This window comes from Rhopalosiphum padi, chromosome 2 (genome assembly GCF_020882245.1).
Source record: "Rhopalosiphum padi isolate XX-2018 chromosome 2, ASM2088224v1, whole genome shotgun sequence".
In the NCBI taxonomy this organism is placed as follows: Eukaryota; Metazoa; Arthropoda; class Insecta; order Hemiptera; family Aphididae; genus Rhopalosiphum; species Rhopalosiphum padi.
Window position 1 is genome coordinate 44,211,421 of NC_083598.1, and position 25,894 is coordinate 44,237,314.

The 25,894-nt window shown below is 24.5% G+C and overlaps 1 protein-coding gene across 2 annotated transcripts; it reads right to left on the bottom strand.

Annotated features, from left to right (window-relative positions):
* Positions 1 to 13: 13 nt before the first annotated feature.
* On the bottom strand, positions 14 to 12,081 carry LOC132920653 (lipid droplet-associated hydrolase). 2 transcript variants are annotated; one of them, XM_060983207.1, is made up of 5 exons: positions 11,850 to 12,081; positions 6,084 to 6,378; positions 3,275 to 3,606; positions 1,891 to 2,079; positions 14 to 505 (listed from the first exon to the last, which is right to left on the bottom strand). In XM_060983207.1, the coding sequence occupies exons 1-5, from the start codon at positions 11,997 to 11,999 to the stop codon at positions 281 to 283; spliced, it is 1,191 nt and encodes a 396-aa protein (XP_060839190.1). In that variant the 5' UTR covers positions 12,000 to 12,081; the 3' UTR covers positions 14 to 280. The 2 variants fall into 2 exon arrangements, with proteins under 2 accessions (XP_060839190.1, XP_060839191.1); XM_060983208.1 differs by lacking the exon at positions 11,850 to 12,081 and adding an exon at positions 11,514 to 11,799.
* Between the last annotated feature and the right edge of the window lie 13,813 nt (positions 12,082 to 25,894).

A 25,894-nucleotide genomic window follows, 5' to 3' on the forward strand; every position in this document is an offset into this window, starting at 1 on the left:
AAATAAATGTGTATACCAATTGACAACTGCACTGCAGACAACGTCGTTTTTGCAATCATATATTACATTATACAGTTATTATTTTAAACTATATATTATAATGGCTTGTGATTTAATTTCTTAGTTTCGTGATGAGATGAGACATTTTGAAGTTAAAAGGTATCAAAAGTAAGTACAAAAAAGTATTTGTAAAACGATAGTCGATAAAAAAATCATCATAATTTATAAAAAAAATCGTTTTCAAACGCGAAGGCACGTATGATGCGAACGACGACCGATATCACTGTGATTCAGCGTTTCCTAGGTCGGGTTGGAGCCAGTCGCACACGATACCGGCCATCTCATCGGAATAACCGATTACGTACGCGTGTTGGTAGCCTTTGTCACACAGCACAGCATCTGCTTCCGGCACGCACTTGCTGATGTCGTCGTAAAACGACGTCGGACACCAACCGTCGGTTTTGCCAAAGTACATGTGCAATCTCTTTGCGTTGTCCTTCAACGGCTGTAAAGGCATAAAATGGCGTCAATAATATTAAGTACCTATATAATTTCACGTTGGATTTTGATAATTTATAAGTTTCCCGATCCACTATATATTAAAAGTTTTTTTTGATGAAAAAAAAATGCAATAAATATAAAATATATGACAAAGTAAAATATATATATTAATATATTTCTTTTAAATCTATTATAACCATAATCAATTTTCAAGTTATTACCTCGCACGGCTACACAAGAACTAGAAGTATCAATTAACAACTTACTTATTATTTTATTAATTTGTTAAGTATATTTGTAAGCTGTCAGTTTTTATATAGGTACGAATTTAAAGAAATTATTAAACTAATTTGTAAGTTCACACTACATGGTTATTACTTATTATAATATAGAATATTACAATAAGTTTGTGATTAATATAACATCAGTCATCATTATAAATTTAAATTACTACTCTGTTTATTACAGAAATAATAAATATATAAAATTCGGATACACAAATCCACATTATAAAAAAATTTAATACAATATTTTAATTAAAATTAAAAAAATATGTTTATTACTATATGATTATATCCTTTTTTATTATTATTTGAACCTCCACGTAAGAGGGAAGCTACGTTAGTATTACTTCTCTTGAGTCCTGATATATAGGTTTATAATGTGATATGTATATTGTATATATCCCTAAAATCCATTACTTTTTAAAACGTCGGTAAAGTATTATAGGTACTTATAATACCTAAACTGTTAAACTCGGGATAGATATAAATCTGTTTGACTACCTATAACATATATAAATAAAAAATTATAAAATATTACTTCACCTATTTTTTAGTATAGGTTTGAATAAAGTATAGTCACTTATTCAGCTACTACTTATAATTTATATAAATGATTTTGTTCAACCGTAAACTAATAATCATTTCGAGTTTTTCTATTCATCATCAACTATCTATTGTAATGGTTCTTTTCAACATGTCAAAAAAAATGAAGATGGCGAAGTACACAATCGAGATCCTTCATAGAATTCTCAGAAATCCTATTAGGCACTTTTTATTGTCTACGTTTTTAACTCGTTGTATTAATAAAGCATACAATTTTTTGAAGGTGAACAATTTTTAAGTTATTGTTAAATAGTGAAATAAGCTTTTTCATATATATATATAATAATTATTATGATGCGGCTTTACGACAGTATACATTTTATCTACGCGAAAAACATATTTAAAGAATTTATACAATGTAGTTCAATTTTTTATTCTGTTTGTTAACTGATAGAAAATATTACTAAACTTGATTGAAAATTCAAAATGTTTAATTTGGTAAGATCTATAATCCTACATAATCTGTCAAAATATGTAAATAAGCAAATGTATTACAACAAACCTTGGAGTCCAAATCGTATACTTTATCCATTTCATCTACTGCCATTGAAAATACATTGCGTAATACCATTGGATGAACCAAACGTACGGCTGACCTGATAACATGGTCATCGACATGTCCTCCTTCCATGATTATTAGTGTTATATTTACCAAAAATTTTTGTATGAAAGCCGGAAATGTAGTAAATATCTAAATAAATAAATATTTTTTAATCTATTTTAAGCATTATAATATTTAGATTTTTTATTATGAACAATTAAATATTTAAACCACCATTAGGTTATATTTTAAACAATAATATGTTATTAGCGTTTTAAATCTAAATGATACATGAGTTATTTTTACGAAAGGTTCTATAAAAACAATTAATTGTTTCCTGTATTTCTATTACTAACTTCATAAGATAAGTAGTTGAGAATGTAAATATAATTAATACCTATTGCATACTCGTTATAATATATTACTCACCGATGTGTACTTTTATTTCTCATTAGTTATAACACTTTAACCCATATACATAGTCTTACTAACCCAATTAATTATTATAGAATTTTTATTTTTAATACATACCTATACCTAATTTAAAAACGATGTTTATGGATAATAAAATATAATATGTAATAATTTGTATACTGAGTGATTCTTTTATCGAACAACACTCATTGTTTCAAAATCTATTAACGTTTTAGAAAGTATTTATTTTACATAATTTCTAGTCAAAACAAAACAATATTTTTTAAGTTTTTTACTATATTGAAGGACAACGTACATTTTTAAATTTATATTCTAAAGTACTGTATTTTTTGGAGTATTTTAATGTCTAAAAATCAAAATTCTATATATAATAGTTTTTGAGTTATAATGTTATAACTTATAAGTATTTTAAGTTTAGGTAAGAGAGTAGAGACCAAGGTATCTCCGAACCACCATTACATACTTCGACATAGTAAATACTTTATAGCTTATAATATATATTGCATTTTGCATGTATTATTCATGTTTACCGTACTTTTCTATAACGGTTATTGATTATATTTATACGTATATTAATAACCGAAACAACAAAAATTTATTCAAAGAATTAATTAATATACCTATTGTTATTAATTGTTATAAATCATTATCCTATAACACATATGAAAATTATTGTACAAAATTAAAATCTTTAATTTATTCTACATCTTATTAATTCTGCTAATAGTTTATCAATATATGTTATCCAAACCTAAACTAAGAAATGCATATTAGTATAATAGTAATTTTAATATAATGCATATATTATTATATATTAATAATTTTATTTTATAAAGATATTATGAATAAAGCTAAAAACATACTACAGCTACATAGGTAAAATAAAAAGATTGTTTTTATTATATCTTACCCAAGATAAAAATATTGTGATGGATAGAAAATTTGATGCAGTAAATATTAGTTTACGTCCGTTTGGTGTCTCACGCATTTTTTGTAGAGTGGGAAACAGGAATATTGAACGTTTAACAGACAATCTCTGGGCCATTGCACTGTCCTTTAGCAATTCTGATATAATTTTCGACCCGATTGAATGACCCACTAAATATAGATCACAATTATCTGGCACATATTTCTCGATAAATCGTAATTTATGTTCTACTTGTCCCTTTAGAGTGTATAGATCAGGATACTTTTTAGGGTCAGGGATTGTAAGTCCCAAATTTGACGGCGGAACTTCATGGCCTAAAATTAAAAATATATAAATTTAATAACTCACTTATATAAAAATATTGATTTTCATAATTATTAAAATTCTGCAACTATCCCAGGTAACCCTCTAAAACATTTATAATGCAATTAATGCTGTGACTTATTATAGTTGACTAAAATTTAACTTCCCACTGCTCAAAGTTCCATTAATGGATTGCTTTTTCAACAGGCCACCCCATTGAATTTCATTTACACTTATCATAATCTAATATAGATTTATTGTAATGTAATAAAAAATTTAAAAATTTAAAAAAATATATTATTATTGTTTATTAAAAAAAAAATATACTCGTGAACACATGTTGGGTTATAATATTAATATAGGGAAATAAAAAACATAACAGACCATCTTGTATTTTATAAATAATTATGCAATATAATCAACTTTGAGAGATGTTTGACTGAATACACAAACGAATAAATTAGAATCATAAAAATTATAAAATTACAATTCTCTTAAGTATATGTTAATTTCAAACTAATAATTCATTCAAAACTTAAGAACATTTCTATAATAATATACTTAATAAATCAATGGACAAATCTATAAGAGTATTTGGATAAATTATCCCGTGATAACTTAATTATGGAACAGATTTTACTGAAAATAACAAAGTTGGTTATACATTTTATGACTATAGAACTTGCAGAACCGGAAATTAATAATACTTTGACGTATTTATGTTAAAACTTAATAAAGATTTTTAATACATATTTTAATAGTTAGCTTAAAGTTAAAAATTATATTATAAAATCATTATTTTACTAATAACAGTAATAACTATAGAATTAATACTTTGATAGCAATAACTAGCATACATATTGTATAATAATTTTTAAAATCCTATATGAATTCCGCTCAATGACAATAATATAGTAACAAATGTTATTTTAATAATACATTAATGTATATTATATGTTTTTACATTATAATAATATAGTACGCAGATAATATAATCAAAGATCTAATACAAAAATACATTTTATCAAGTTACTTTATTACAGAATTCAAGTAGGTATACGTAAAAATAATAGTTAATTACAGTAACTAATTACAAACTATGCTTTTCTACTACTTAAACAATGAAAAAAATTGTTCACACAAATATATTTACGCACTTAATATTTTCAATAAAAAATATAATTCACAAAAAATTCTGATTTATAATAGTTATGTCATTATGATAACCTGAGAAGAAAAAATAATGATAAATGAACTTTTTTGATTTGATTGAATTTTTATTAACAACAGTTATGTTATCTTAAAAGTTAAAGTCTCTGAACTTTGAATAACATTAATTTGTAAATAAGTATATGAAGCTTATTAAAATGTATATTATTTTTTCAACGTTTAATAATATAGTACAAAAGAAAAGAAAATTGTATAAGTATAAATATATAGAAGTACAACCAAATATTTTTCACGTATATAATTTTGTCCACTAACTAGTGTATACTATACATCCAACATTATACTACATGTATTTTAGTTGTAAACATATTTAATTATTTTAAAAGTCATTGTGCTACAAAAAGTCTTATTATTCAATTACCAATACAATAATAAATAATTATTAGTTATTTTTATCGTTGTATTTTATTACACAGGAAATTTATAAATTAATCAAACTATAGGATTTTTATTTGTTTACTTAAGGTATTGAACACATTGTAAAATAAAAAATAAATAAAAATAATACAATTTAGGTACCTATTACCTATTTATTAAGATAATCGAAACATTATAAACTATATATATGTGTGTGTATACATATGTACATGCGAAAACGAAAATATGGTAAAGTATAACGTGTTATGTATTTATTTTAATATAATTGCTTAATAAAGAATATTCATTCGTATATAGGTATATATTATTGATAAAAGATTTAATAACAATGTAAAGATTTTCCATGCTATTCTAGCGAAAATGTTTTAATATATTTGGAATTTAAGTATTCGTAGTCTTAAAAATTTAAAATAACTAGTGCAAATAAAAGTCTGTTTAAAGCGCTCTACTGATAAAAACTTTTTTTACAACTGCACTTTATGTATTTGATAAGTTACAACTATAGGTCCAGCAGTTTATAAATTACAAATACCTATTTTACAAAAATTCAAATTATTTTTCATACAGTTAGATATAAATTGAATCAAAATTAATTATGGTTTGATGAATGTCAATATGTTTAAAAGAAACCACAAGTAGGCACCTACACAATTACAATAATTTTAATAAATTTTTATTTGTTGATTTGAAAAAAAACCATAAACATTTCCGAGGTATATTTGAATAGATAGACTTCATTTAAATGATAATAATAATAATTAGTTATATTATAATATAACTGTTATACACAGTTATACTAAAAAATTGAATTGCAGAAATACTAAGTAAACAGCTGAAAATAGTGAAAATGTAAAAAATAATAACAACATTAAATTTGTACCTGCATGCGATAACACCCAGACAGGAACGTTGAGGGTTCGATAGACTTCTTGCAGAAATTTTTCATAGAACTCTGTTATTCCTGGGTTACCGCACACGCACAGCACTACTCGCTTTAATTCATGTTTATTGTCCTCGTCGATCGACTGGCCCCAACAAAGCACTCGAGTGGCCACGCCGTTAACATCCACCCATAGGTCTGTTGCTTTCACGCTACAGCCGCTATCATCATCCGCAGTTGTCGACCTCATCTTTGCAACTGTCGCTGCCGATGCCTCTGCAACCGCTGCAGTCATCTGTGTCGAAATGATAATGCAATTTTATTTTATATAATAGTCAATAAGCTAACGCATGCACACATACACTAACAGACATTCACAAGACGCATATTGTGTGTATACATTTATATTATTTTATAACGGTACAATCATTTTCTCACTAAATGTATGTTTAGAAAATATTTTTTTTCCTTATTTGAAGTTATTACGATACAATATTTATAATATTTATTTCTTAATTTTTAAATATGTATGTTACTTTATTTGAATGATTACTGAAAGTTGCATTCTTTTAGCGGAATATTTTTCTGAAAATTGTCATGCATGATGTATCTATATTGAATTAGTAGATACTTACTTAATTAACTTAAAGTATTTAAGCAAAATATATAGGCATATAGAGATAACATTTTATGAGATACAGCCCCAGTTAATACCATTCATCTATATTTTTTATTAAACAAGAGTAAACACTAAATATTAAACAGTGGTTTTTATTGGTTAAATTTCGTAGAATTTAAACGAAAACATGGTTTAAAACCATCATACATCGTGTACTTTATAATTAGTTATAACTAATATTACCTGCATTAATAATTGTTATACAAGAAATCGAGTGTTTAAATTGATCATTAAACAATTAACAAATTGTTCTATTTTAATCTTATATGAATCATCTCGTAGTCATTATAAATAATTAATAAATTAACATTGTTATATTATTTAATTTTTTTTTTTTTAATTGAAATTTTATAACAAAATAATAAAATGTATAAACATTTTTAAATTATTACTATAATATATGTATATATTTATTTATTACAGTAGCAATAAGCAGAAGCCTTAAAATATGAAGTGCCTACTAATATAATAATTAATAATTATGATTTATGGTTGTATATATTGGAAATTAAATGTATGTACCTAAATTATAAATATAGTAAACATATTAATAATATATTTATATTATTTTTATAATTAAAATTCGTGTTCAGAATTCTTATCACTTAACTTCGTATATTGACAATTGGTAGATACCTGTGCAAGAAATTAGGAAACTTAACGTTTTCATATCATGACAGAAACATGAGAGTTTATTTGTTACAGTCGATTCCGAACATATACACACTTTCTACATACACAGATGATATGGTTGTCACACTAATATACACTACGTATAAAACATCAAAATGCATCACTGCTACCTATCTCCATAAACATCATTTTAAAGAAAATGTATAAATAATAAAATTAATGAGTAAACCAATGTTAAAAATCTTGAAATAATGATTAAAATACAATATATTAATAAAATATATATTACCCTCATAATTTCAAATTTTATTCGTAGATGGTGCCGGTATTGTTTATCTATTTGTCATAACATGCTAGAGCTACCTTAACATGACGTGCTGCATAATTTTTAGCATATATGGCACCACCATTTCATAGTGGCGCTTAAATGATCTTATATGTATCAATTTATATTTTATAATATTAGAATTTTGTACCCATTTTATTTTTTATTTTTTTGTGGTAGTCATTTAAACTTATCACAAAAACTATTTCAGTTATAATATAAAACGGGAATTTCGAGAAAGTGCTAACAAAAAATACCAACATTTAAGTTACGGATATGTGATAAGTATACTGATGAGTGATGACTGATAACCGTAGACCGAGTACAAAAATCATATGAGAGACCAACGTTGGTTCATTATCTTCACGTTTTGAAGCAAAAATGTATTCATTAATCTTTAAAATTGAGAGGTTTTTAGTAGCAAATTTAATCTAGTTGGTATTCTATAGGATTTAAAGTAAAAATTCCCACTACTTTTTCATATAATCGGGATAAAACAGTGAGAAAACTGGACTATTTACATATACTAACTGTTATCCATAAAATCGATTTTTATTTTTTTATTTGTGATTTGGAAAGAAAGACTTAGACTAGTCGTAAATACCTTATATTTTCAACAAATATTTTGATAGATACACATGTATTTATATAGTCTATAAAGAAATTTAAAACTTATATACTTTATAGTTTTTTTTTCGAATTATGTAAATAGAATTTTTATATCTCAGCCAAAATATATTGTATTTAATACAAGGCTTCTAAAAACTATAACTATTACAAAAATTTAAAAATATCAAATATATTCAAGTACAATTATTTTTTATAAACGTTTAAAATTTCAAAATTTTTACTCAAACGATTTTGTTTGCTGTTTAATAATGTAATTCAAAAAATGTTTAATGTAGACATGAAACTTTTTGTAATTACATTGAATGAAATTCATACACGAAAACAAAACAATATATACATTATTTTAGCAATATCCTTGTCACTCTTGAGCCGACAAAACATTTGTTATATCTACGTAGTTATAATAGTAAAAAATAAGAGTTTATTACGAGTAACAAACACTATGTAAATAAAACAATAATTTTGTTGTTTTTAGCTTTAAAGTAGTTGTTACTTTAACACAGAAAATTGTTACTTTGAAATGAAAAATTGTTTCTGTTACAAAGAAAATTGTTATTTATTAAACTTTTTAGCAATATCTTTATTGGTTTAACAAGTATAGAGTTGAATTGAATAAAAATGCATATTGTCAGTAAGGAAATTTTTTGATAAAATAACAATGTAATTTTATCAATACAATGTATACTTTGTTAAATATACCTTTCACCTATACAATAAATTGATACAAAATTAATAAAATGTTATCCATCTCTCTTATCAACACTTTTACTGCACATTTTACACACATTTACTGCACTATATTAAATTAGTTGATACGTAACTAAACCTAATTAAGTTACTAATACTCATTAAATTTATTAATTATAAGTAAATTAATAAAATAAATCATATAGGTACGGAACGTACACGTTTATTATGTTCTTAAAATGATGAAATTTTCAAAATAATTGTTGTTTTTTTTTGTACATACTCGTAGTACTATATACAACGATTTATCATTGATTTTAATATAACCACAAAAATAAAAAAATTGTAAAAGATTTAAAATACACCCAAATCTTAATGATTCCCTACTTTTTAAAATATAATTCCTAGTCAGATACACTATAAATATAGATAAAAAATAAAACGTTAAACACACTATGTAAACAACTTTGATAAAAATTGTATTTTCGATATCAGTACATAGTTTTTTTACTCAACCATTATCATGACTATGATATTATGAAGGATAAAATGTTATACAAAAATTTAACTTACTGCCAAATTTCTAATAAAAATAAACCGAGAAGAGGTTATTATTTGCGAAGAGGACGTTATACTCATATTATGTAGAGACTGGAATTATATGCAGTAAAAATGTGGCAAATATGCAAAACAAAAAGGTCAAAATATGCGTTAATAAGCACAAATAATTCAAAAATATGTTCAAATAATATGTATCATACATTTATATTACTTTAAACAATTACAAACTAGTGATGTAATAACAGGGGGATCCCCCCTCACAAAAAAATTTAGGTCTAAGTACGCCGCTGCTACAAACATTAGAACAAATAAGACAAATAAAATATAACAAAATTTGCAGTGTAAAACCCCTGTAAAAACCAATACAAAATCAAATAATAATAAAATATAAAACCGCTATGTCATTATTTCAAAAATATTTTATAATTTTTGTAATAGGTGATTTTACTCTAAGATTACTCAAATATCATAAAATAATTTTAGGTGAAAGCGTTTTATCTATGTTACGCATGAGTCAGAGAGAAAAAACAAATATTGCGCTGACAGCATCCTCTTAACGTGAAACAGCAAATTTTACATAAAAAAATTCGTTCTACATCAAAATGCATATATTTATCCTGATATCCAGTCGTAGACAACAACGAAATAAAGCTGAGTAATCTAACTGGCAAACCACAATCCCGTAAGACCCATCTGTCCCTTACTGTTATTTTTAATATAGTGTAGTAAATTGACCAATTATAGACTTTAAAGATAATATTCTTATCTATCGTATATATTACTTCGAAAGGTTATTATGATATTTTAATTTAGAAAGTAATAAATTATGAACATTTTAAAATTTACAAAAAAAAAAACCTTACAAGTTGCCCTAGAATATTATTCTAACCTTTGAGTTTAATGATGTAGGTTAATTCACTCTAATATTATAATATAGACTATATAGAGTATAGGTACCAGCGCATTATTTGTTTCTCTTTCTATCCCACGCGCCACATAGACAAAACATATTCATGTATTTTTTTTATTTTATGTCTTTAATAGTAATTTTTAAAATATAATAATTCATTACAAAATATTTAGAAAATAATAATTTTGATTTTTTTTGAAAAAAAAAACAATTTCCTTTATAATTTTCGAAATAGATGATTTTCTTTTAAGATTAATTAAAAATCATCGAAACAATTTTATATGAATGCGTTTTATTTATCTAACTAACATATGGATCTGAAAAAGAAAACAAATATTGCGTAGATTTTTTGTTTTAAAAATAAAATAGTAAAACGGACTCTTTTGAACTTTAAATTGTATGTTATTCATTAAGAAGACGGAGATGAGTAGATGATACACGACACAGACGGGTGTAACGTCCTCCTTAAAAATGAAACCATTTGATAAAAATAATTAAATACCCGGAGAGAAATAATAATTGCGTATTATATAGGTAATAGGTTATCGCTAAGTGAGATATTTACATAGACAAGATTTCAAAAACTATCGCCATGCTGATCGATCACAACATGTAACAGTATAATATTAATATCGCAGTCGGTAATGATGTGTAAATGATGTGAACAAAAACAAAGATATGACAAACATTATTAGCTAAATATGAAAGCTAAAATGGGACGTTGAACGTATAAAAATACCTTACGACTTACGTTAAAAAAAATCTATAGTAAGTTACTATCACGTGTGTACCTACTACCTTCATATCTTATATGTATATCATCTGGACTGAATATTTTCAAAATATACCTGCACAAAGCTGACCGAAAAAAATTGTACAAACCATGATGCGTTAAAATATTATAACACGATCGTGTTAACGAAGTGGAAATATTATAACGGTATAGAGATAGAGAGAGGAAAAAATGGCGAGTTTATATTTTTAAAATAGGTGTATTATACAAACATTTGAAACATTATAAATTCGTATAATCGGCGGGTCACACGGCGGACACGCTGCAACACACGGTGCGTCGGCGACCGATCATCAGCTGTTCACCCCGGAACGCGATTTCACGCCACATCGCTGTTATCTCTTATCACACGAAAATAAAAACTGCGGTTATCATTTCAGTTCGGCGATATCACATTATCACATTAGACGACCGGTGCGCACCGTTTCTGAAACGGCCGACACGTCGTCGACTACAGTGGACGTAAAAATTACAACGTCTCGTTTATTTTTTATTATTTTAACAATATAGTCGGTTTCTACGATGCAATGGTCGTAAATCGTACTCACGTCTCGATGGTAATGGTGGCGGCCCGTTCCGATTCCGTCGTGTTTTCGCGGTAGTCGGCCGACGAAAACAGCGGTAGCACGACGGTACCGATTGACAACGCGAAACCGTAGATAGAGCGAGGTGGCGGCGATACGACACGATACTGCCATTCGGTCGTGGTCGTTGGCGGCCGGCGACGGCGTTTTCGCGCTCGCCGTGAACTCGTCAACGGACGAGCCGCGGCGAAGTGCTTGCCTTTCACTACGAACGCGACGCGTAGTCTCAGTGTGACCTCGACACCCGCGCTAAATTATTGCGCCGTTCCGAGATATTGTTATTAGTTATTACGATTATATTACTATTTAGTATTTACGTGACAACGCAAATTTGCCCATACCTACCTGTCCTATCCTATCTACTTTCACAGTTTTACGACTCATAATAACCGGACGACTGTTATTATTTTTCATTACGCAATAGTAATAGGCATCATGGTTATTATTATTACATAGTTAGGTACAAGATATAACGCGTTTGCTATATTTTGCAATATGTATACCTAATAAATTAATAAACGAATAATATGCATCTAATATAGCTTATCCGACTCTGCGTAGCATTTATACGGGATTATAATTTTGAAATTTAAATTACTGTCATTGCACCGTGACACAGATTTTATAAAATCAAGGGTGCAACAAACAAAATGCCGGGTGTGAGGATTACTCATCACATTAAACATAATATTATTTATTAGTTGTTACCATCATATATATTATAGACATAATATGTAGGTTTATGTATACTATATCATATATATAGGCTATATAGCCATATAGGTAAACGCGATATTAAATATACATAATTAACTATATAATATTAATATATTATCGTGTTTCTACTAATTATTTGAAATGAATATAAATTATTTATGTAGGTAGACACTAGCCACTGAACACAAAAACGTCGTGTTATATTCATTATTACTTGTTATGTATAATGTATACACCGACTGGCGATTGTATAGAAACATTAAAAATTATAAAGCATGTCAGCATGGGATTTAGAAATTTTATTGACTGATTGTCGAATGTTTTGATAATAATTTCCTTTTGATTTCAATCCGAGAATCCGAGATGTTTTAATATTGTCAGAGTTGAAACATGCTTTCATAATACATGGAAATTTACTCTAATTCTAATGGATTTTCAAAATCGTTGGTATATTATCATACTGGTATCGAAATATTTTTCCTATTCATATTTAATTACACAAATAATAATAATAATAGAAAATTTGAATTAACCAAAATAAACTAATATGGAAATCATTGTACATATCTAGTAGCAGTCTTTACAAATGTAGGTTACCTTAGTACATAGATAAACCATGATACACATAAACGTATTATTTATACTAGATAATTAAATAATCCAATAGATAACTATAGGTATATCTTTTAAAATTATAAATAGGTACTCTTGTCTCTTATTTTATTGCTTAAATGCATTTTACTCCTATAATCATATATTTATTAAGAAAATTTATGTCCAATAATATCGTAATACTATAATGAATAATATTTATTTTAATTAGAATTAAAAAAAATTAATACTTCCTATACATAATAATTGTATACTACCTATAGTCTATAGTGGTTATATTTATTTTATACTCACTTTATACAATTGCATTATTATAGTAATTTAATATTACATATTCAATCACTTTAAAATAGGCTCATAAAAATTATACATTAAAATTTTGATTTATTCTTCTTAACCTCTCATAGAAATGTTTCATTGTATTTTATCTCGGTATTTTATTACGAGAGTGCTACAAATAAATTTTAATCTAATTTTATGATTTAAATAAAATTATATTATTCTAATAATCAAATGGTTATAACTTATGTGTATAGGTAAAAACATAAATATAGGTACATATATTAATATATTATTATCTATTGTTATTTGAATGCGTATATGAATAACTATTTTAATATATTCGTTGATGGAATAACCAAACTAAAATAATTATATTTAAAAAAAATATATTTCCGTATGAACATATAATAATACGTAGATTGTAGGTAATTACCATAATGATGAAGATGGCATGATATCCGCGTACATCAGGATGTCAGCGCTAAGCTCACTATTTGTTTTCTCTCTGTCTCACACAAAATAGCAAAATTTCGTTCAGAAGAACCAATTTTGTGCTGTTTTAGTTTTTATATTATAAATTGGCCATTAAAACTTAAAGGTAATAATGTTATCTAGTTCGCCTTCTAGGTTTTTATTGCTACCTTAATTTTAAAGCCAATTACCGTCATTTTAAAATTGTATATACTCATATTTAATACTCATCTAGACTCTAGTGAGAGAACATCACGTCTCGGCCCTACGAAAATCAGTTGTTCTGCGCATCCCTATACATAGTATACCTTGTCTTAGTGGAACTGGTCTCGATTTCTGCAAGGTATTACATGGATAATAAGTGAAGAATCTGTGCAGTATACTCTCTCTTGATATTGAATATATGTTTCGGCTCGCTTTAAATAAAAATATCAATAAAAGTAAGTTTCCCTAGATTATAATATTCCTACATTGTTTTAACTTCAATATTAAAGCTAACTTCAAAAAATTGTTTTTTCTGCACTCGAATTGCAATATTGTGCTACTATAAAGAGAAGAAATAAAATAGTATGCCACTGTCCACTGATGCTTGATATCCCTGACTTCCTCTTAAATTTATAATAAAAAATGAAAAATACACTTAATATGATAGTTTATAAAAAGAAATTGATTGATTATTATATTTATTGACTATGGCAAAAAACAGGTTGTATCTATGCATCATGATTCATGATGATTCACGCGAAGCATATATATTATAGGTAGTGTACATATTGGATATTATTAGGTACTTATATTATAATTTATAGAATAATATATATTTAGTTAAATGTAATAGGTAATGTAATTAGTTCTATACTTTTGGTATAATGATTTTTATTTATTTGTAAAGGTTTATTTATTCGTATATTGCATGAACGCCATGAACTAATGAGAATTTATAATACTGCTGATTACGAATGCAAATAATATTATATTATTATGTAATACTGTATATTGATTATTGTTTAATATTATTTGTTTCTTTATTGATAATAAATTATCCAAAGTTGATGAAAAAAATTAACTAGAGTTAAGACAATATAAAGAATAAGTTAATAATTATCAAATTTTAAATTATTCAATATTTTCTAAAAGTTAAATGTCAATATGTAGACAAATTATATGAACTTAACTCAGCTAAAAAGAAGTAATTTAATTTTGGATCCTAAATAATAATTGAGCAAATGTTTTAAGCATTTTAATTGATTACTATAAACATTTTGTTAAAAATTATTAAATGCTTCTTAATATATATATATTTATATATAATCATTTCTTCATATACATATTGCTTCTTATTTGCACTATATTTCTAATACGAGTGATTTGAGGAATTACACGCTAATATTTAGATACAAATATTAGTAATTTAATTAGACAAAATGTATTTGTTTATTTCCATTTAAAATCATTGTGTGTACAGCGTGTTAAAAAAATAATTAACTAATTAGTTTTAAACACATTTATAGGTATATTGTACATAACTATGTATTAAACACATTTTTCATCAGTATTATCTATTTTTTTTAAATAAACCCTATAGAAAGTAGCAAGCTTAAGCCATTATAACGGGTATTTTAATTACTTAAGTTATTAACTCAATTATAAAATTAACATATACGTTTAATAAATAATTTTAAAAAATGTTAAAAGTTTAAAACTGTATAAGTACATAGTTAACAAGTAACTTTTAAGGGGCCTACGCGTGACCTGTTTTTTCGCTTCTAAACATTCCTTACAGGAAAATCTCTCACGCCTCGTAGAATGATCAGATTTCGATATTTTTTTTTTTTAGAAGAGGAAAACTTTTTACAAGGTGAGTTGCCACGTTGGACTTCGATCTTCAATATTCTATGTCTAATTCCTATTATAATAAGACATAAGAGTTTGAATATTAAAAATGTTTACATATTTTTAATTTTTATATTATTTTTGTTTTTAGCAATATAATCAAAAATCGAAGTTCAATGCGCCCTGTAAAAAATTGTCCTCTTTCTATCACAAAAAAAAAAAAAAAAAACAAAAACAAAATTATTGAAATCAGATAAATCTACGAGGTGTGATTATTTTTCCTGTAAACTGTGTTTTGAGCAAAAAATTAGGCTTGTCATTTTTCTGTCTTGTCGTAACGTTGACTACATTGCGTGCGCGTGCGTATAGATAGTCCCGCAACCCACGCAGCGTTATACTTACTGCTACCACACACCGAGCCATATAGTAATGTCTATAAAAACGCGCTATCTTCTATAATACTTATGAATAGAAACTTAAAAATTTCAAAATGTATAGGTACATTTTAAACATATATAAGCATGTGCGATATAGATACACATTAATTTATTATATTTTATTATTATAATACAATTAATACATACAATACATTATACATACAATACAGTAAAAATTATTAAAATAATCATAAATAATCTAAAAAAAAAAATTTGTTTAACTATACCTCATATCTATAATATTAATAATATAATAGATTTAATATATTAGAAATTATGTTATAACTTATAATTATTTTTGTATTCTAGTTAGGTACTTAAGTTAAGAATTTAAAATATAATATATGTAAATAATATAATATATACGTAGTACCTACATACCCTAGCTAACTACTGATTAAAGCATTAACTATATAACTTATAGATGGTTATTGTGTATCAACTATTAAAAAATAATTCATTTTGGTTTAAAGTTTGAAGTGGATTAAAATGTTTGATAAAACGTTTGTTTGAAATGAATTAAGCATTTAAGCCCTGGACAAGTATAACAAAATGCTCCCTCATTTCAGAAATAGGGTAATATTACTAATATACATATTATGGACAGTGCTGATTTTATATGTAGGTATCTACAGTTAATACACGTATAATGTACATGTAGTAGTATAGTATAATTATTGTACATTTGTACGTTATGTGTTTAATAAAATCAATATAAATGGTGATTTACTAAGCATAATATGCGTATACTGTTTATTTAAGGTTGTAATAACCAACAATTATATAATACGTGTAAATGTGAAATATGTTACTTAAGCATAAAACAATGTAGGACATGTAGTAGTGCTATAGGTATAGATATGTATTTTTTATATATTATATATTATACTATATTATTTTTTGGAAATAAAAATGTATAGTTCCTAAAATATCATAAATTATAATATATTATACGTTACAACTAATACAATACATTTGTAATTATTTTATTGTAGGTTTTTTAGGTCTTTAGTTAAATTTTACTAGCAAGAGGGTATGCTATACTGTACATTAGGTGTCGAGTGTTTCACTGTAATATGGATGTGTTAAATTTGAATTTAATGATTTATCATTGTATATACAAAAAAGTAAAAACTACTCTGAGCGGAAACATCAGACATGTCTGGCTATATATATCATCATTAACGATATTTATGTTTTTTTTGATAATGTAGTTATTAAAGTAATATATTTTGCTATTATTATTACGGTAGGTTGATTTAATTTTTCCAAAAATATTGGATTTATTATAGCATTAGTACTTAATTATTTTAATAATAATATACATATTAATACCATACATTGTATTATTATTATTAATTTCTAAGTTAATAATATTAACACCTCACTGCAGTAAATACCACGAAACAATTTGAATTGGCTTATAATATAAATATATAATATTTTAAAACAAATCTATATATTTTAAAATATCATTGCGTATAGTAAAATATAGTAAAATTCATAATATATACTTACGTAAAAGTTTAAGATCTCACAATTAACTTATATATTATAACAAAATCGTTGTACTCATCATTAAAATTATAATTTCATACAAATTTGAGCTTCATCTATAAAAAAAATTATTGTGATTCATAATATATTACTTAGATATTTTAGTGACATTGTATAAAGTAGGTACTTTTAAGACAAATTTTATTCAATTTTCAAAACTAAAATACAAAAAATCACAAATTTCTCATGCCAATCATATACCACCTACCTAAATTAAATTTGCTACCAGAAACTATCCATTTTCTCAAAAATTAAAAATGTAAGCATTTGCATTACCCAAAAAGGAGATGAAAAGCAGAACAAAAAACCACACCATTATGTAAAATCAATACATTCATCGCTTTATAATTATATTGTTATTATACAGTAGACTTGTAATAACCAATAGGCAATAGCCCTTATATTTTAAAATAAAAATTAATTTTACATATTTATAGTTTAAATTTTTATTTTTTGTAGATACCTATATCAATAATTAAGACTATACATTTATATTTTATACCTATAGATACGTATAAGGCTAGACATACATTTAAATTAAATCATTATAATGAGATAAAATTGCCTACTAAAATCTTATACTTTTTGTCAAATTGTCGATTTGTAGTTGCAGCCGTTGCAGGTAGTTAATTTATTTATATTATACTTACTAATTTAAAAAATTTACTTATAAAAAAATAAAACAATTAATAAATGATTTAAAAGTACCTATAAATATGATTATTGATTCTTTGTATAATTCTTAATGCTTGCACTTGCATTAAAGAAAACTTTACGAAATACGATTGTTAATACTTTTGTTGAGCAAAAGGATGATATTTATTGTATCTAATTTATAAGGATTCTTATTTATTGGTAGTTATATAGATACCTATATGTGTGTATCTATAGTACACACTTCTCAAAACCCATACAGTGTATATACACCTTAATCTCCAATACATATTTTGTGTTGGGGTTCACTAAAAACAAAAAATACTAGTAATAAATAATAAGTTACTTCGACTAATTCGTATCAATCGTATCAAATAATATTATACATATTATTTTGTATACTACGTCTATTTAAACAATATTTAATATAATATATGACAAGAAAGCTAATACAAATAAACAAAGCAACAGGAATTACATTTTCATCTCATTAAAAAATTTGTTTTTTTTCTTTTATCTAATTAGAACATTAAAAATCTATTTCACCCTGTTGGCTTTTAATTCATATGATATACATATTATACACACTTCATTGATGACCCCAATTTCAATTTCAGCCATATGAATATACAATGAACTTAAAGAGGGCAACATGTATCTATATTAAATTAACCCTCTATATAATTGTATTATACATATATAATAAACACAATAAGCACATGCACGTTGCACATTTTCTATTATAGGGGAGACCATTTGAGAAACGATAGGTGAAAATATTGTTATTATAAAAATTGTTTATAATATATCATACTGCAGGTATTATGTATCATGATGTATATTATAGTTATTATACGTATGATATTATGGTTTAAAATATTATGATAACATAATATGACACATTTCGACCTTGAAATATTGAAAGTTGAAACTATGTTATGTTAATTTGTTATAAATAAAATATTTATAATTGACATATTAATTTCAATATATAATCATTGTGAAAAAAATTTCGAATAATTAAAAAATAATTTAATGTCACATATTTAGTGAATATTTTGTAAAAAAAATTTACTTATATACAGCCATACTTCTCAATCCATTACACATCTGCAATCACTTTTATTACTATAGGCACAAACCCCCCGCATAAGAAATTGTAATTAGAAAATTAAAAAAATATATAGTTTGTTGGATGTTGGAAGTAAAAAAAAAAAAAAAAATATCTAACATTTTATTGACGTACTCAAAAATTCACAAACAAAGAATTTCCATACGTAATTTATTTGAAATGTTATGGCCAAATGACAATATTATATTTATTTCTACCAATCACTATAATTATTATGGCTAATAATTCAAAATCCATTAAAAAACAATAGCTAATTACGTATTACATACATATTCCGATATTCGATAAAGATACTTGTCATCATCGCCCTTTAATTTATTTTTATTAGTACCTAGTAGTTTAATAATATAATGATATATATAATATCATTGAGTAAAAAAATATATAAACAATATACATAGATGATAATAATATTATATTATATATATTCGCATCAGTGTTCTCGAATATTATTAAATAACTATTAACATTTACTATAGGTAGAACATTTATTTAAAGGTATACGTATTATGTATATTTATATTATGTAAATTGATAGTTTATTGAAAAATTAAATTTAGTATACCTATACACGGTACGTTTATTAGACATACATTTTATCAACTTAATATAATATCGTATTTTTAATTCATATTCTAATGGATTCCTATTATGTAGTAATACTTATAAGTTACAATTGAACGTACGAATTTGAAATTACAGTTATATACACATAATATATAGTCTTAAAAATTAAAAGCATATTATTGTATTAAACAGGGACACTTGTGCTTCAAAATATATTTTTATGCGTGACTCAGACAACTTATCAGTTTGAAGATAATATGTTTTCTCGAGGTGTTTGTTTAAAAAATAGATATTTTTTTAACTAATAGCAAACAAAACAAACCAACAATACTACCTGTATTCATATTATTCTTATTCAAACATATAGCACATTAAAATAGTTTTCATTGTATACATACACACTTAATATATATATTATTTGTTTACACATATACTATACAGGTGTATAAAAATATAATATTTTAATATGCCTATAGTCTATACGCCCAGCGACAAAGCCTGCTGAGACCTATATAAATATATCATTAAAAACAAAAATGTTAGAGTATTATAAAAAATATACAGACATTTGTGAATTGTAATTTCATGTTTTTCACATTTTACCGCTATAACATTTTGCCTTGATAAATGTGAGGCCTATTACATAAGAACTCAAATGCACGAGCTTAGATCCTTTGAATTGTCCAATCTGGTATTAATGCAATATAATATAGTTCGTGTATTATTTTGTTTATTAATCCATTCAAGTTTCAATAAATTAGTATTATATACTAATATACTGTATTACTGCTGTGTGTTCGACGATAAAAGTAACCCAAAATATTTGTTATGTATGTCCCTGATTTTCATTTGGGTTTTTTTTACTGCATAAAAGATTTAATAAGTATTAAATTTACTTCAGAATATTTAAAATTTATACGAAAAATATTTTATATATGTTCAACAGACCAAAATGTTGTAAGCCTCTTTTTGAGTTCTAATTTTTTGAATTAAATTATTTTATCTAAACAACTTTGACTTTAAATTTTATTTTATCTTAAAACTTGATTTATGCATGTTATATATTTAATGTATTTTTTATCAGCTTATCTGCGATGTTATATGGTTTTGTTTAATTTCGTAATTACGACACCATCAAACCTAAAAAAAACATCATACAAAATAACATGGATCAACATGTTTAATAATATTAAGTTTTTTATAGAGTAAAAGAAAACCTGAAAGTAATTCAGGGTCAATATATTTGGTGTTTCGTTTATCGTTAAACATTATACCTATATATATTATTTATTTACATTAAGGATTCATATTGCAGTATAATATACAAAATAAGTACCTAACGGTTTTTACATAGGTGAGGTGAGTGTTTTTAATTATATAAACGGGTATATCCACTATCATAGCGTATCTATAAATAGATACCTACACGGCTAAACATAAATGTTAATATATTTAAAAATGTTTTTTTAATAATATTTATGTTTAAAGTTTATTTAAATATTATATTATCTATAAATGTATACATGGAATTATTATTATTTTACAAAGACAAATACTGACCATTTTGGATCTCGTTATTTATAAAAATATTAAAATATTAAAATCAATGATTTGATATTTTGAATTTTTGAATTTTTAATTTTGTGTTTATTATTGTATTAATTCACAATTAATAATATATATTATATTATATTATTCATATATATTTCAATATTTATACATTTATACACTATTAAATAGGAAATATGTAGGAAGCTGCAGTGTAGATGTCCGTTACTAGTGTTATTACTAGTTACTACTACTAATTCTACACAATTTCTGTTTATAACTAATGTAAAATAATGACGTGTAGAAGTTTATAATAAACAGCAAATATAGTTTTCTTTTAAATGTAGGTATATATATGCATATAATTAAAAGTAAATTTTATAGTTTTTATCTACTATTCATTAGATTACATAATGGTTTAAAATTTAAATTAATACATAATTTCAAATCATATTTCTATATTCTAAACAATTAAAATAATAGGCAATTCATACTTATATACCTATATTGAATTAATTTTATTGTTGCTTTACCTACAATAATATACCTATTTTATAAAATTATATTAATAATTGTCAAAGACCTATAAATAACATGAATGTTAATTCTTTAAATTTTTTTGCACATCAATACATTTTTAATTGAAATATAGATTTCCATAATCAAGTGCTGTTCTGCACTATATGTTTAAATTGTTAACTGTTAAGAATATTTTAAGAAAACAATAGAAAGGTATATTATTGGTGTAATAGATTTTTAAGTATATTAAACTTATCTTGTACAGTTTAACGTTTAACAGTTATACATGCCTACGTATCATAATTTATAATTTAATAACTTTAACAACAACTAAATGATTTATAGTATACCTATTATATAAAAACAACATGAATTACTGTAAAATATAGATGCAATGTTAGTTATATACATATATATATATATGTTTGCCTTGAATAAATAATAGGTATTTGTCGTTTTTCGATTTCTTATCATTTTATATGGTTTAGTAATAACTTTTTACACCCCTTACTGTTTCAACTATTGTTAACTATCTAACTATTTGTAAATAATTTTTAATGAAGTAGATTTATACCTACTTTCTTACTACTATATTATACATCGCTGAGGTTAATATTTACGTATTCATTTTAGACTCTACGGCAATCATCATTATAATATATTATATATATAAGTATATATATGATACATTGATACGAGTATATCACATAAAATAAAATAAATACTTTTGTTATTCAATCAATCGGATAATTTAAACATAATAATATATTGTATACTAAAATTATTTAAAAACTTTAAATATTGATCGACAATAGATTCAAGTTACATTTAACCGTTATTGTCTATTAATAAACAATAATAACAGTAGATTTAACAATAATACTGATTCATTAATAAACAATATTTAATACTATTAATATTTTAATACGATAACTCAGTCAATCACCAACATCATTAAATTTATCACCGCCTCCAACCTACAATCAAAAATTTAACAATACAGTTAAAATTAATTATAAGTTAATCTGTGTACACCCAATGGTTTATGTTGCCGAGGGCTTTTTCTTCATAAAAAAAAAATTATATTATTGTAAAACTATAGGAAGTATGAATACATATAATAAATATTATTTTTTTTACAATAATAATTTTTTTTAAAAATCGAAAGTTTCTAGGTACCTACCTACTATATAATAGTTCTATTTGAATAAATACATGCTTGTTATAGAATATAGATGATACACCAAAATAAATCATTGGGGTTACCTTTTTCAGTCTTTCGTACATGCTATATAGTTATTCTTATTAGAAATTATTGACAATAATAATAACGATAGTAAAAATGACAAAAAATGATAAAATTGTATACGTTTTTGTTATATAAAATTAGAATATATATACATATATAATAGTATTATACCATTACTGCAGTGTTTACTTTGATTATTCTTTCAAGCCGCTTTTTGTTCAGAAATCAAAAACCCGTTTAGAACATAAACAGTGACATTTTATACAGTTATAGGTATTTGTGCATATTATATTTAAATCAATGCAATAATTAATAACTAATATAAGAAATAAATAAATACTTTTAAAGTATACTTTATAATAATTATAATAAAGTAATTTAACGTTAAATGTTTTTGTCATAATAGAATGTTACCTTTTTATATGTTATAAATTGGATGTAGGTATACCTATGACGTACGTATAGAAACTCGTTATGCTAATGTTAAAATACCTACAATTTAGTTTCTAATCTAAAATTGTTTTACTAGAGAGATCAAATATACTTTTTGCTTTTATAGTATATATTTTAAGAAAAAATAGATAATATCTTTTGAATTTTTTTTTCTAATTGAGTTAATCAGTTTTATAATATAAATATAAATAATAAATATGATATGTCTTTAAGACTTTAGTATTCTCTATATAATAGGTATAAAACACATCTGTTATTCTTTCCCACGAAAATCTTAAAATTATAGATGATTTACATAAAAATGTAATACAGCTATAGTAAGTTTATAAAATATGTAGGTACCTACCTATAATAGGTATTTTTGATCTACACTCCTAATATTTGATATCTCAAATGTTCTTTATGACACATTAAATTAATTAATCGTATTGCTACATTTTATGTACAATTCCAATAATAATTATTGTGTATTATTGTTATTTAGCCATTTTGATTTTTTAATGTTTATTATATTATCGTTTAAAAGTAAACGTAATATAAATTGAATTAATTTAAACATATAATTTTTGTAGCATTAGTTTTTTTATTATACTTGCTAAATTTTATTGTAAACTTCTCAATACTGGGTTATACAACTATATTTCTTATTTTCTTTAACGTATGTAAAATATAAGATATTATGGATGAAATTCTCACATTAATTATTGATTATGTATTTATATATATATAAGTATAGGTAATAGTAGGTATATAGTAGTATAGTATCATTGTGTATTTAATTAATAATGGTTAGACCGCGTTTACCTATTATATTTTATTTATTTATTTCAACAAAATAATAGGCCACACTGTGCATGCTAAGAGACTGTGGGTATAGATACTATATATATTCTATATATTGTTATTTATTATATATAGGTAGGTATTAAGGTACAAGAATACATTGATATTGGTAATGATTACTGCAGTGCTTTTATATGTATAATGTAGCTTTTGATGTTATTATATGTGTGCGAATACAGATTATTATATAAAGATACATTATTGTATTTATAAGTATATGTTATAAGTATTATATTTTAATTTATATAATTTATCAGAAACAATATTTAAATGTAAAATTAAATTAACCATTCATAGGTACTTTAAACTTGTTATGCTAATTAGCGCACTTGATTATAACAGATAAAAATAAGTTGTATAATGGATGAATTTTAATTTATAAATATAGTAGATTCTAGATATTATATATATATATATAAATACTTATACATTTAAAATATAATTATTATTTCAACAAAATACAAAAGATGTGTGATCAAGTAGGTAAGTATACCTACCAGCAATGTGTTATAAAGGACTTAGGAATATAATAAGGTATATACTGTGTATACATATATAATATATAAATATACGAATATATACATACATAACGTACATATAGTATGTAATGTATGGGTACCTATGAGGTATTTTTATATTTTTTTCTCAGCTATATCGTATAATATAAATGCGCTATATAATGTAAGAAATTATATTTTCAACATATTTTAATTTTTGTCAACATTGTACAGACCTATAATACCTATAATACCTATATATACTATATAGCCATAAAAATATCTATAACCTATATAATTGTACCATATAGTATTTACCAATTATGTATATTCTAAAATATTAAAATATCAGTGTAATATATTTATATATATATACGATAGTACCTATATACCTATAGTAATAGCTAGTCAATGGTGCCTAACTCATCATATGTCACATGAAACGTTCGCTTCATTTATCAAATGGGTTTATCATATAAATTGGTATATTGCACATAAAATTGGTAGGTGGGGGTGGTTGGGAAAACATTTTACATTTCGCTTCACAAAAAAAAACTGAGTTTGACGACACTGTTAATAGTAAACCTATTTTATTTAGTTATACCTAATACTAGAATTACTATATAATATATAGTACT

What these genes read in the sequence shown, in the direction of transcription:
- LOC132920653 (XM_060983207.1), bottom strand. Translation starts at nt 11,999, where the DNA reads ATGGCAGTATCGTGTCGTATCGCCGCCACCTCGCTCTATCTACGGTTT. An exon ending in CTGGGTGTTATCGCATGCAG is followed by an intron (nt 3,607 to 6,083) that starts GTACAAATTTAA and finishes TTTTAATTTTAG; the next exon opens with GCCATGAAGTTCCGCCGTCA. An exon ending in TCACAATATTTTTATCTTGG is followed by an intron (nt 2,080 to 3,274) that starts GTAAGATATAAT and finishes TTATTTATTTAG; the next exon opens with ATATTTACTACATTTCCGGC.